Source organism: Phocoena phocoena, chromosome 16 (assembly GCF_963924675.1).
Source record: "Phocoena phocoena chromosome 16, mPhoPho1.1, whole genome shotgun sequence".
Classification (NCBI taxonomy): Eukaryota; Metazoa; Chordata; class Mammalia; order Artiodactyla; family Phocoenidae; genus Phocoena; species Phocoena phocoena.
The window spans coordinates 84358993-84372357 of record NC_089234.1 but is presented as its reverse complement, the minus strand read 5'-3'; the positions used below and the strand labels follow the sequence as shown (position 1 = coordinate 84372357).

Below are 13365 nucleotides of genomic sequence, written 5' to 3'. Positions count from 1 at the left end.
TGGAGCTGGGCTTGCGGCTGGGGCTGCAGATTGCTCGTGAAGGCCGTTCGCCTCCTCTCTGGGGAAATGCTTGTTAAGAGGAAACCAAAGCGCTTTCCTAAATGTTCCCATAGAAATGTTTACAGAGAAAAAGGATCTTTAAGACTTCTTTCAAAAAAAAGAACCACTGTTCAAATACAAACAGATATCATTTTATTATAGATTATACATTTATACTGTATGCATATTTTTTAGAATTTGTATTATGGAAAAAATTTTCCATAATACAAAAGTGAAGTGGACGATATAATGAACCTCCGTGTGGCCCTTACCCTTTCATGGCCTGTCCTGTTTCACCTCTACCGCCACCCACCCTCATCATTTTAAGCAACCCCAAGCCATCGTTGTATTTCAAATGTAAATATTTTAGCATGTATTTCTAAAAGACGAGAGCTTAAAGAACACACACAGAACCATAATGCCATGATCACTGTCATGTATTTCTAAAAACGAAAGTTTATTAGCTCCTCCTAATTGTAGAAATACTTGCTTATTGAGGAAAATTTGGAAAATAAGGAAAAGAAAATAGGAAAATCCATCCATAATCTCATAACCCGATATAATGACCTCTGTTAAAATGTCAGTGTGTTTACTTCTGTCTCTTTTCTATCCAAGAAGACACACACACGTACACACACATGTACACACACAAAATTGAGATCGGGACGTGTGGTTTTATATCCTCCTTGTTCTGTTTAATTCTTTATCATTCCATCACGAACGTTTCTCCAGGTCATTAAAATTCTTCAAAGATTGCATATTCTTTATTATTTTTTTTTAAATTTATTTTTGGCTGCATTGGGTCTTTGTTGCTGCTCACGGGCTTCCTCTAGTTGCGGTGAGCGGGGGCTACTCTTCGTTGCGGGGCACAGGCTTATTGCTATGGCTTCTCTTGTTGCAGAGCCAGACAAGTCCAAGACTGCATATTCTTAATGATTGTATACAAACCGTGGAATTTCTGAAGTTTGCTGACTGAGGCAGGCTGCGCTCTGCATACCTGGGTCACGTCTAACCAGCCCTCACCCAGGGCTGCCCCCACCTCAACAGTGAGACTGTGTCTCCGGACCTTTGAAGCTGGGGCAGCCCTGGTCCGGTGAGGTGGCCGCAGCCTGACCACCAGCTCCCGGCCTGCCGACCCGGGACTCAGTCCCTCACCTGTGAAGCAGGGGTCCTCCCCACCCATATCCTAGGGCTCTGCAAGGATTGAATGAAGCACCTGGAAACCAGAAGCCCAAAATTACACAGGCTAAGCTGCGCCCCAAGCCCAGCTCTCGTTTATTTCAAAGCCCGACTTTCACACCCTCTGACAACGGCTCCTAATCAATGGTGCCCCTTTGAACCATCTTTCAGAGCTGCTGATGGTCTCACCCCAGATATTTGGAGCTGGGGCACAGAGTGCACCCTGGGCCAGAGCTCCCAGGTGATTCTAACGTGTGGCAAAACTTGAAAACCGCTATCTTGAGTCCGTGTTCCTGCCCCACTCCCGTGGTCCCCATTCCATGAGGCATCAACCACACCTGAGACTCTTAGAGCAGATCCTTCTAGTTTGTAACTCTTGTTAAAACTCCAGGACTGGTTAAGAATCCACCTGCCAATGTAGGAGTCACGGGTTCGAGCCCTGGTCCGGGAAGATCCCACATGCTGTGGAGCAACTAAGCCCGTGCGCCACAACTACTGAGCCCGAGCGCCACAACTACTGAAGCCCGTGCGCCTAGAGCCCGTGATCCGCAACAAGAGAAGCGACAGCAGTGAGAAGCCCACGCACTGCAACGAAGACCCAATGCGGCCAAAAATTTAAAAAAACTAAATAAATTAAAACACAAAACAAAAAACCACCAGGACTCCTGAGCAGTCGTGTGGATGAAGCGCACCATAAACAGGCTGGTTCATCCCTCTCTGGGGTCCTGTCCATGTCCTAAGTAGCTAGGGGCAGGCCTGGCTGGCACTGGGGGGAGGGGCTCTGGCACCCAGGCCTCTGTGGGGAGCCTGAGGGCAGGGGCTTGTTAGGAAGGACAGGCTGGCCCTCGGAGGGCCCTGAGGTGAGCAGGGCATCCGGACTGCGAGACCCTGCTCATAGCTCACGGTTCCACGCAAACCTCTTCGGCTCAGATCCCGCATCTCAGCCCGCAGCCCTGCCTGGCAGGCTCCACGCCAGGATTCCGGGGGTGCCACTGGGAAGAGAGGAGCTCCGGATGCTAGGGAGGGAGGGTCCTGTTAGGCACAGATCCCCACCATCCCAGGGAACCTAAAGCATACGTAGCCCTGAGGCCTCTGACCTGGACATGAGGGGGACTCATGCCCCACTGTTGGCTGGCCGGTACCTGCCTGCGACCTGCACGCCGGCTGTTCTGACCACATGGCTACACGTTTGTCTTTCAACTTGATTAGCTGGCCCTGTTTAAACCTCTCCATATTTCCAGCTGTCTTGCAGATGAGCCCACCCAGGCCCAGGGGCTCCCATGGGCTGCCCCACCCGCTGAGCTCCGGGCAGATGGGCATAGCTCGGGTGCCATTGCTCCTGCCACTCCCAGATGGCCCGCCTCACCGGTGACCTGCCTGGTCCCTGTGGCCTGCACTTAATGTAACTGACACCACCCTGGTGCAGGGGCCCTCCCTGGACACGGGGGCGGCCCTTGCCCCCAAGGGTGTCAGTCTGTGGGTGATGCCAGCACAGCTAGGGGCACTGAGGGCCGGGAGAGGAAGCCTCCACTTCCCCTGGAGGGGGAGAGGCGCGGGGATGCTCTGCAACAGCTGTGGGGAGCAGTGAGCTTGGGGCTGGTGACGAGAGGACCCCAGGCGGGTAGGAGGCTGGGTGCTGGGCCCGCACTCATCCCGTTGCCCTGCTTCTTCCGCGGGGCCTGGTGGTGGCCGTTCTCTACTGCTTCCTCAATGGGGAGGTGAGTGTCCTGGGCTGCCCGGGTGCAGGGGAGCTCCCTCACAGCCGTACCTGGAAGGGGTGGTGGGGAGTGGGGTGTGGCGTTGGTGGGGGAGGCCGGTCCCTCCTGGCTTGGGCCTGTCTTCAGGGAGTCTGGGCTCACCTCCTGGGGGCCCCAGGATCGCCTGCAGGCCTTGTTAAAACAACTGCTGGGCCCTACCCTGTTTCTAAACCAGCAAAGATAGGTCCCGGCAGTCTGGGCTGGAGGCTGAGAACGTCTTAACTAGCACTCCAGGTGATTCTTATCCTTGGGCACGTTCAGGAAATGGGGGCAAGTGCAGGCGCCCCAACCCTAACCGAGGCTGATGACTGTCCGCTTGCTCGATGGGTGACGCCGGTCACTGCCCTGCTCTGGGCCTCAGGCCTCTCACCTGTAAAATGAGTGACTCAGGTGAAATGTTTGCTGCTCCGTCCTCTGAGACCTCCAAAGAGTGTGACTCCTGGCAGGGCGGGGGGCTGCGCCCTTAGCTTGAGGTCTCCGCCCTGCCCAGAGCACTGCCGGGACGTGAGGCTCCTGGCACAGAGGCTGCGCAGTTGACGTTGGTTAGATGCGGTGTTGCCCCACTTGGATGGGAGTCGAGATGGTAAATCTATGAGCGGCCTGCAGGAGGGGGAGGCATGCCCGCTGGGCAGACGTGGCAGAGCCCGAACGAGGCCCCAGGGGAGCAGGACCCTGGGCAAGGGTCATCTTTCCCTCTGGGTGACGGCTGGTCTCTGGGGGCAGGTGCCGCTGGAGGTTCAGAAGTGGCGGCAGTGGCACTTGCGTGAGTTCCCACTGCACCCGGTGGCCCTCGGCTCCTTCAGCAGCGGCACCAAGGCCAGCCCCTCGGAGCAGAGCCGGGGTACCTGCAGGATCAGTGTCATCTGAGGCTGGAGCAGGGCCACCCAGACAGGCCAAGATGGGTCCTGAGGTCCGACTGCTGCCCATCTTCCTGCCAGATGCTGTGCGATCGCTCCTGTGACTATAACACCCCTCCTCCGGGCCTGGGGGCGGGGGCGTGTGGTAATTCCTCAGAACCGAAGGGACCTGGGGCAGGAAGAGGGCCTGGGATTTGGGTCTGTTGAGTTTTCTGGGAAGACTTCAGGGGTCCCAGGAGGGGGCAGGGGAATAAACGGTAACTGGGATGAGACTTGATATTTGTCAGCCCTGTTGCCCTTGAACCTCAAGGTGAAGGATGCTGTCCCCCACCACTTCCTGGAGGACGGGGGCTTCCGTGATCCCCCTGCTCCAGTTTTCAGGGACAAGCTTAGCAGAAATTGAGGCCCTTGGCCCTAGGTGGACCCTCCCCACCCCTCACTGCAACTCACCCACCCAGTAGCTCTTCTCCCAGAGCCCTCTGACAACCGGGTCACAGGGAGCCCGGGAGAGCGCCAGCCCTTTCAGTCGCCCTAGCATGGGATGAGGCACCTGTTCTTCCTGCTTTCAGCTAAGTTATCTGCAGTACAGCCGGAAATGGGGCAGAATCCCATTTGACAGAAGAGCAACTGGTTCACCAAGGTCCTGTGACTTGACCAAGATACTCAGCAGGGAAGTGGCAGCTCGGTCCAGGGCTTCTGGTTTCAAATCCCCAGGCTCCAAGGCTGTCTGTCTCCCCTGCTCCTGGGCAAGGGTGGATAGGGCCCTGTCTCCCCACCCCACTGGGGATTTTAAGTCTCACCCTTTACTCTGAATCTCAGTTCCCTCAATTATTAGCACTCCTTCCCTGCCAGCCACGTGAGGGTTAAAGGACTAAATATTTGAACCCTTTTACAAAACGAAGCCTCCATGCTCAGGGGAGAGCATTCTTTTTTTTTTTTTTTTTTTGCGGTACACGGGCCTCTCACTGTTGTGGCCTCTCCCGTCGCGGAGCACAGGCTCCGGATGTGCAGGCCCAGCGGCCACGGCTCACGCGCCCAGCCGCTCTGCGGCACGTGGGATCCTCCCAGACCGGGGCACGAACCCGTGTCCCCTGCATCGGCAGGCGGACCCCCAACCACTGCGCCACCAGGGAAGCCCAAGGGGGAGAGCATTCTTGACAGAAGCAGAGGCGACCCTCCCCCCGGCTAGAGAAGAGGGCATCTTGCTTGTAGGTGGGCCCAGCTCCAGTTCTGGCTTTGGGTGACCCTGGACAAGTGGCCCTGGCCCCCAACTTCTGCATCTCACCCCTGAAGACAAGGTCACCCCCTTTGCATCTTATAGTCTGCCACTGGGGTGAGAAGGCCAGATACCCATTTTCCAGGGCTCTCTCCAGGGACCTTCATGGACTCTGTACATCTTGGAATCAAAAAGTTAAAAAGAAAAAAAAAATCACAGGAGAGGTAGAGGCACCCAGTGCAGCCCAGAAAGAAGACCTGGCAGGGCAGAGACCAAAACCCCATGCAATCAGTGGCAGCCAGAATGAACCAGGAAAGGCCTGACTTCATCAGGTGGGGGAGGGGCACGGGGCTAGTATCAAATGAAATGGGCTGAGGGCAAAAACCCACCTACTGGGCAGAAAAGGGACTGGAAAGAGGCCAGTTTGGTGCACAGAAATGTAAAGTGGCCAGCAAGGGTGGAAGTCTCCACCGGTTCCTGGTCCCCTCCACCTGCAGGCCTCTGCATCCAGGGTGGTTGTTAATCATTACCTGAGGTCGGGCCAGTCCCCAGTACCCCCTGGAGTCCAGCAGCTCCAGATATGCGCTCTTTGAAGTGTGCTCTAGGATAAAAATGGTACCCTGAGGCTGTCTGGCCCTTACCAAAGATGGATTGCCCACGCTTACCAAGCCAGGCGGGCCCTCCTGGAAGGGCTTCAGGCGGGATTGACAGGGGGAGTCCCGAGGCACAGCGAGCTGCTGGAAGCTGGGGTTATCCAGGGATTACGGGGTCCCCCCGACAAAGGGCAGGGCTCAAATAAAGTCAAACGGTCTGAAAAGCTTCTGCACCCCAGCAGCCCTGAACGCTGCCTCCCTGACGTGACCAAAGCTAAAGCAGGGAATCTGCACGAGGCCCTTTGAGCTGGTGAAGCAAGTCCTCCGCACTGACTGGACACCCTTCGCTGACAGGCGATTCACTCTTAGCAAGCCCGGAGGCCCCAGGGGCCCTGCAGCCCATATCCCAGCAGAGTCAACAAAACAGGCGTGAAATGTACTTGGCTGTGCAGCCAGCCTGAGCACCGGTTACCTGAGCTGCTTCCACATCTATTCCCATCCCAGGAAGGACTCAAGAATAGGTTTTAAAATGTTTCTTCTTGTGAAGTCAACATCCTAATAACGTGGCTACGCTGGTGCAGCTGGTGGCTCGGAGGCACCCACCTGGCCTCTGGGCTGCAAAGGCCACTGGCCCGACCACCCCAAGGCCAAGAGGCGGCAGTTCGAATGTCACATGTTGGAGAAGTCCCATCTTGACCACACTTTCTGGTAGAACTCAGCGCCCTCGCAGGGGGGCCTAAAATTTTGCAGGCAGGCCCCAGGGGTACGTGACGCTGTCAGTCCGGCTGATACTGTTGATGTGGAGGCCGCTGATGGCGTTCAGGAAGAAGAGGAAGGAGGCCGTGTATTCGCTCCAGAACGTCAGGCTGAGGCCCATGAGCGTGACCTCGTTCCTAAGGAGAGTCAGGAAGCTCAGGAGGCCCCCGAAGGAGAGGATGGACGCGAGGAGGAAGAGGGCGGAGCCCACGGCCCACTTGTGCCACGAGTGGGCGTCCTCGGACACCTGGGACACCATGAGGGGCTCCAGGCCGAAGATGGCGACCACCACGGCCAAGGTGGCCACGCTGCGGGCCACAGCCATGCCCGAGGCTAGCCCGGGCACGTGGGCCTGCCTCAGGTCTCGGAGGCAGTGCAGCTCAGCCTGGTTGGAGGTGGTGCAGAAGTGCCACAGCCCGAACAGACGGTCGTCGGCCAGGAGCCAGTGGCCATCGCAGATGGAGAGGGAGGAGAGGCCCACGGCCAGGGAGGCGCACAAGATGATGAGGGCCCGGATGGAGGGTTCAAAGAAGGACCGGCGGGGCCTCCTTTGGGCCAGCAGCTTCTGGGCCTGGAAGACAGCACGGGGCAGCATGAGGGAGGGCCCCCCGCCACAGCCCACCAGCCTCCTCAGGGAAGACCCAGAGCACACCTTGTAGCTTCCGACAGCCACGGTTTCTGCTTCAGTCTCCCAGGATGCCCGGGAAGCCCACCTTAGTCACAGCACAGACCCACCTCCCGGTGGGGCGGGGGGGGGGCGGGGAACCCTCCTCCCATCCTACCTGTTCCGCATCCGTCCTCCATTCGAGACCTATAAGCATTGCCTGTGGATCCAGTTATTCATCGGGCAAAGAGTTCCCTGACCTTTCTTTAATGATCTTTATAATGCGTAAGAAACCCAATTGTATTGACAGGCAAATCTTGGTCCATTCTGAAGTCAGCAAACCTGTCTGGCTTGGCAGATGTGACCTTGAGCTAGCAGCCAGCCTTGGTTTCTTTGTATGCAAAACAAGAACACTGCACTAGACATTATTAGCACATCAGTGAAGGTTACACAGCTCCCTCTTCTGGCCCCTGGTCTTCCCCAGTTTCATTCTAATCTGCACCCAGCTTTTTCTGCACTTTTCTTCAGTGCGCAGTGATGTTTGCACTTTGCCCTTCAGTCTGGCTCAGCCTGTACTCCGCCCAGGACATGGCACCGCTGTCTGTTCTAGAAGCTTCTGGGCGGGGGCGTCCCCGAGGCTCCCCTTCAGCCTATGGTTTCGGCCCCGCAAAAGTACACCCTATCCTCTCTCCTGACAAGCTGGGCCAAGCGTCCAGTGAGGTATCCCTTCTCACAGCCCCGGGACACCCCCAAGCCACCGTCCCCACCCCCCAACCCGGAAGCAAAAGGAATGCTTCAAAGGGTAAAACTCCTTAGACGGCCCACAAGCCCTCCCAGGGCATCCTCCCGGCCACCTCGCATGCCTAGGAGAAGCCTAGAACTTTCCTCCTCACACTGGTCCCTCCACCTGAAAGGCTCTTCTCCCGGCTGCCCTGCTTTCTCCATTCTTCATGTCTCAGCTGAAACATCACCTCCTGGGAGAGGTCTGTCCTGCCCACTCAACCCAGAACGGACCCCTCCGGTCACTCTCTGTCAGGAACCGTTCTGACAAGTTTTCCATTCCTGTCTGATTCATAGTGGGAGGGCAGGAGCGTGTCCCCAGCACCCGGTGCCAGTGCCGCGCTCAAGAGCCACGAGGTCGAGTTTGCAGCCGCTGTCACTTCCATCTGAAGCTCCCTTTAAACCATCTCCTGCCCAGTCATAACTTACGCCCTTTACAGTGTGTGTGGAAGCAGCCCAGGTCACGCCCCCGTTTGGGAGGTAAGCAAAGCACACAGCTCATGCGTGACGGTCACTGCTGGGAAGCAAACCGAAAGGGGACTCTGGGGGTGAGCCCTATGCCACGTGCAAGTGGAGGCTTCCAGAGGCGGTCTGGGCCACCCCTCTCGGTGAGGGGCAGAAAACAGAGCCAAGCTCCCGGGAGGCCCCGGGATCCTTATGAATCCGGCTTGCTTTCAGCACTTCTGCCTAGTTAGGGTCCTGTCTCACTCTTAAACCTGAGTCTGGTGGAGTAGGTGTTCCATGGCGGGTGGGTGGGGGACGGGGCGGGGTATGTAAAAAGGGAAACTGTCACACACAGGTCAGGGGACCAGCCCAAGAGCATTCACCGAGATCACAGTAAAGCCTGGCACAGCTGCCCGACAACTGTATCATGTGTAGTGGGGGGGCGGGGGGATGCACACAGCCGGTAAGTACCCACTGGGGCCTTCGTGGGAGGGGCTCAGTACGTGGTGAGAAGGGCTGGAGTGGCCAGAGGGACGCCCAAGGGCTCGGGACCCGACTCAGACCAGAGGCAAAGGCAGTCGGGGGCGCTGTAAAGAACACTCAGGCGGGGAGTCTGGGCTCTGGTTCTCAAACCGCATCCCCTTGTCTCCTTGAGGCCTCCAGGTGCTAAAGCAGGGGGCAGGGGGTCAGCTCCCGGCCCCTCACTTCAACCACAACAGGTCCCTCTTACCTGCTGGAGCCACTGGGAATCTAAGAGTCTGTACTGGATTTCATTAGGAAAGAACGGCTCTACTAAGACACAAACCAAGGGAACTTTGAAATCTCTGTGACTACAAACCATAAAGGTGTTTGTCTTTGCGAGGTTTCTTAACCTCCTTGACCCTTATTTTCTCATCTACCGTTCCGTAGTTACATTTTGTAGCAGGAGTTAGTGATCCCTGCAGGAAAGAGTAGCCGTGAAGGCACCCGGAGGTTATAACTCCCCACAGGTTGATAAGTTTCTAGGATGGGAAAACCCCAGACGCGGGCGACAAGTCACAAGAACGCAGCACCCAGAGGCCTTTTGACCTCAGACATCACGCTGTCTGGAGAAAAAGCACATGCCATCCTACCCTCAGCCCCACCTGTCCTGCACACACAGTGAACTTTAATCTCCAGGCCCTCAGACGTCACACTGGGATCAGGGAAAGACAGCTGACATCAGGTCATTTTCCCCCTCCCACCCCAAAGGAGGGCATCATTCGAACTCTGACGCCAGTAAAACTCCCAAGGATTAAGTGAGATCATGTGTATAAAGGTGCCCAGCACAGAAGCAGTTCCTGATTAATATTAGTAACAGTAATATGGTAACTCGGGAGTCCTCCTTCCTCACCACAGCCCCACACCCCGGCTGCCAGCACCTCTGTGAACTTCCAGTGATCCAGGGCCTGAAATCCTCTCCCGGAGGGCAGCTGGGCAGCAGCGTGGTCAGTGGAAGGTCCGTGGACCAGAGGGTATGAGGGCAGTCTAGCCCTGCCCCTGACCCACCAGCCTCTAGCTCTGTGACCTTGGGCAAATCACTTAAATCTCTTAGGGCCTGGACCATCTCCACTGAAAAAAAAAAAGAAAAATGGAAGCATTTCCCTTTTCCATCCAGAGCCCCGAATGATTAGTAGTGACCTGTAGAACAGTGTCACTTGGCACTCCTGGGCCACTGAGGCCAATGCCAAGGTCTTGTCTTCCTCTGGAACCCAGCACCCCATCTGATCCCGTCAACCCCTAAGTAGTGGACACTTTGGGCTGCTCACTACTTTTCTCCACATCAAGCCCCCGCCCCGCGCCCCTGCGCTTGCCCCCCCGCCCCCCCCTTCCCAGTGCCCACTCAGCCCAGGCCCAGGTCAGATCCACCCCTCTTCAGCTGGAAATCTCCTCTACAGTCTCCTAAAGAGTAAGCCCGCTCCGCCTGCGTGACCGCAGGGCACCGGAGCCAGCATGCTTGCCTTTTAGCTCTTTGGCCTCCGGCGAGCTATTTACCCCCTGAAGATAACAGTACCTGCTTCCTGGCCCCCCGGGGGGAGCCGAAAGGAGACCTAAGCACCCCAACCGCTTAGAACAGTCCCAGGCAGGCGGTTAAGTGCTCCTAAGCATCAGCCCCGCCCCCCTTCTTTCACTGAAAGGTCAAGTCTGTTTACCTGGCTGCTCTCCTGCCCTCCCCACCCCCGTTAATCCCGCCGCAGTTTCTTCACCTCTTAATCTAGCACTCGCTTCCCCGAATCGCTCCTAAATCCCGGTGTGCACGTCTCTCCCCCGCAGGGCCGTCGGCTCCCGAAGGCGGGACCGCACCCGCTCCCACCCTCCTCACTGCCGGTCCCGGTCCCGGAGGCGGCTCGGCCGGGACTCCAGATTATGCCCAGAACGAGAGGAACGCGCTGCATCCGGCTCTAGGGTTGCGGTGTCCCGGCCACAAGGGGCTTGGGGCGCGGCCTGTGGGTGGAGTTTCTCCTGTTCGGGCCCAGAAGTCTGGTTCGACTGGATTCTATCGCTGAGCCGGCCGCCACGGGCGGGTTACTGCACCTGAGCCTCGGTCACCGCATCTACAAAGTGGGCGCAGCGGGATCAGCCCCGGAATCTGCGCTGCGGGGCGCCGAGCACTTGCAGGCAGAGGCTGCGGGCCGCTCTCACCGTCCCGACCGTCCAGTCGGGAGGTAAGGAGGCGGGACGCGTCCGCTAGGGAAGCTCGGCGCAGGGCAGCGGAGAGCCGCACGCCCGGGGGGGTGGGGGTGCGGATGCGGATGGACCCCTCGCATCATTCTAAGGAGAAACCCCATCTCTGCGAGGCGGGCCCCTCCCCTCTCTACAGCCTGTCCTGAGGTTTCCGCGTGCCCCAGCGAGTCCACCCCCTTGCCCGCCCCCCAAAATCAGTTTTGGGAGGGGAGATGGTCTTGCTGCCCCCGCCCAGGAAAGTTCTGGCTTCCCCAGAGATTCTTCCTCGTGTGACAAGGCGAGGCTCATTTTTACGAGTGGATTCCGTCCATCCTCCGCTCCAGATGCGCCCCCTTTGAACAGGAGGGACCCCTCTGGTGCACCTAAGGGATGAACACTGCGGACCCCAAAGAGAAGCCCAACACTCCTCCCTAGCCGTTTGGGAGCCTCGGTGCCGCAGGACCTCGAGGAGACCGCGCCCTGGGCGGCTTCCCCCCCCCGGACCCCGGCCGGGCCCCTCCACACCCCCCGCACCGGGCTCTCGCCCACCTGCACGCCGAGGGCTGTCATCCCGCGCCTGGGCTCGGCCGCGCGCTCCCGCCTGGTTCTCTCGGGGCTCCCGAGCGCTGCTCTGCCGGGGCCGCGGCTCCCGACTCCCGACCTCATCCCGGGGGCGGGGCGGGCCGGAGGGGAGGGGCGGGCGGAACTGCTGCCCTCGGGCGGCTGGTCGGGCCCCTCCCCGCCCGCCCGCCGCGGCTCGGTTTGCGCTGTGTCAGCGGGGCCGCCGGAGGAGCCCTCGTGCAGGGGCCGGGTCCAGGACCCGGCCCGAAGGGGAGGCCCGGGCCCTGGGGGAGGGCTGACCCGGCCGACTTACAGGCCCGGAGCCGCTCCCCAGTCTCAGGGCACGGCTGTGCCCGCGGCGCCGATTCCTCGAGGGCCCGGGGCCCAGGAGCCCGGTCCGCCCCGGCGGGTCCGCCCGAGCGTCCGGGGGAGACGGCGGCGTCCAGAAGGCAGGCGCGCGCCCGGGCCCTGCAGCTCCACCACCGTGGGCCGTTGTGATCCTGGGCTCTTGTTTCAGTCTCTGAGCCACGGGCGATAAATGAGATGATGCCCGTGAAAGGTCGGGGGTCTTGCGAGGCTTCGGTAAATGTGAACGGAGTGGACTCCCCGGGGCCGTCTTTCCTGCGTCCGTTTTCTCTCCCCCAAAGGGGGGCGTACAGCTCTGCTCGCCTGCTCGCCTCCGCAGGGACCATCCAGAAGGCAAATAGGACAAGACAAAAGTCATTGTTCTTCCTGGACTTTTGATGGGGCTTGAGTTCTCAAGGGGGCAGCACACAACGTCTCCACCCCAAGAAGGGTAAATTCCCGCTGAGACCCTCCCAGCCCTTCTCAGCTGTTGATAAACAGGGAGGGGGTTGCCGCTTAAGGTGAAGCAGGGTCTCCTTTCTCCGTCTCGAAGCAGGGTGAGGGAAGTTACCTGGCCCACTCAGGCAGGCAGCTCCCCGGTGACTTTGCCCGGGGACGTTCTCAGCTGGCACGTAACGCTCCCGCCGCCCCACCCCAAGCCCCGTCCCGGGCATCTCCCTGTCAGAGGTTCATCCGATTCTGTCGCTGCCGCAGAAACCGCGTCAGGTACGTTAACCTAGCGCCTGCCTTGTTCCGTGTGTGGTCAGGCCTGTTTGGGGGTCTGCTGCCTGTTATGCTTTCTTGGTAAGAATAGAAAGTCTTGAATCGGTGGAATTTAGAGCGACATGTCAGCAAGATTGCTGGAGAAGTAGAAATGACTTAGGAATGATGATGAGGAAGTGATGGTCCGCTTCCAATTATTTTATGAGGGTAAGAAAGCCGGGGGATTTCCCCTGGCGGTCCAGTGGTTAAGACTCCGCACTTGCACTGCAGGCGGCGCGGTTAGGGTTCACCTGGGCAGGCCCTTCATTTGCACTCTTTGCTCTCCTAGGTCCCTCCGTGGTGCCGGAGCTGAGCAGAGCCGGTGGCAGAGTGAGAGACAGCAGCTCCACTCAGCAGGAGTGACTGTCGTGAGGGGCAGGGGCTTCCCAGTGCCGGGGGTGGGGGTGGTGGGGAGAGGGGAATGGCAGGGTGGGACCTTCAGGGGCTAAAACCAGGAACAGCCTGGGGGTGAGTAGTGGGACAGCACAGAACCCACCCTCTTGCTTGACTGTCTCTGCCTTTTCTCCTCCACCTGTCCTGCTTCTAGGCCTGGCCAGTGTTGGGGAAAGAGGAATTGCGTAAAGAGAGGGAGGACGTGGCCCCCACTCACCCCTCTGACCACTCCTGTCTGATGAGAAAGACCCAGGCACTGATCTTAGAAAGTTCCAAGGCAAGGGCACAGGTACCGATTAATGAATCAACAAACGCAGTGAGCACCCTCCCATCTCCAGGCCTTTGTACTTGCTGCTTCCTCTGCCTGAAATGTACTTCGTCAAGATATTCACAGCTA

The 13365-nt window shown here is 58.4% G+C and overlaps 1 protein-coding gene across 1 annotated transcript; it reads right to left on the bottom strand.

The window, feature by feature from the left end:
- Positions 1-6377: 6377 nt before the first annotated feature.
- On the bottom strand, positions 6378-11477 carry LOC136136078 (voltage-dependent calcium channel gamma-like subunit). The gene is made up of 2 exons (XM_065893944.1): positions 11457-11477; positions 6378-6968 (listed from the first exon to the last, which is right to left on the bottom strand). The coding sequence occupies exons 1-2, from the start codon at positions 11475-11477 to the stop codon at positions 6378-6380; spliced, it is 612 nt and encodes a 203-aa protein (XP_065750016.1).
- Between the last annotated feature and the right edge of the window lie 1888 nt (positions 11478-13365).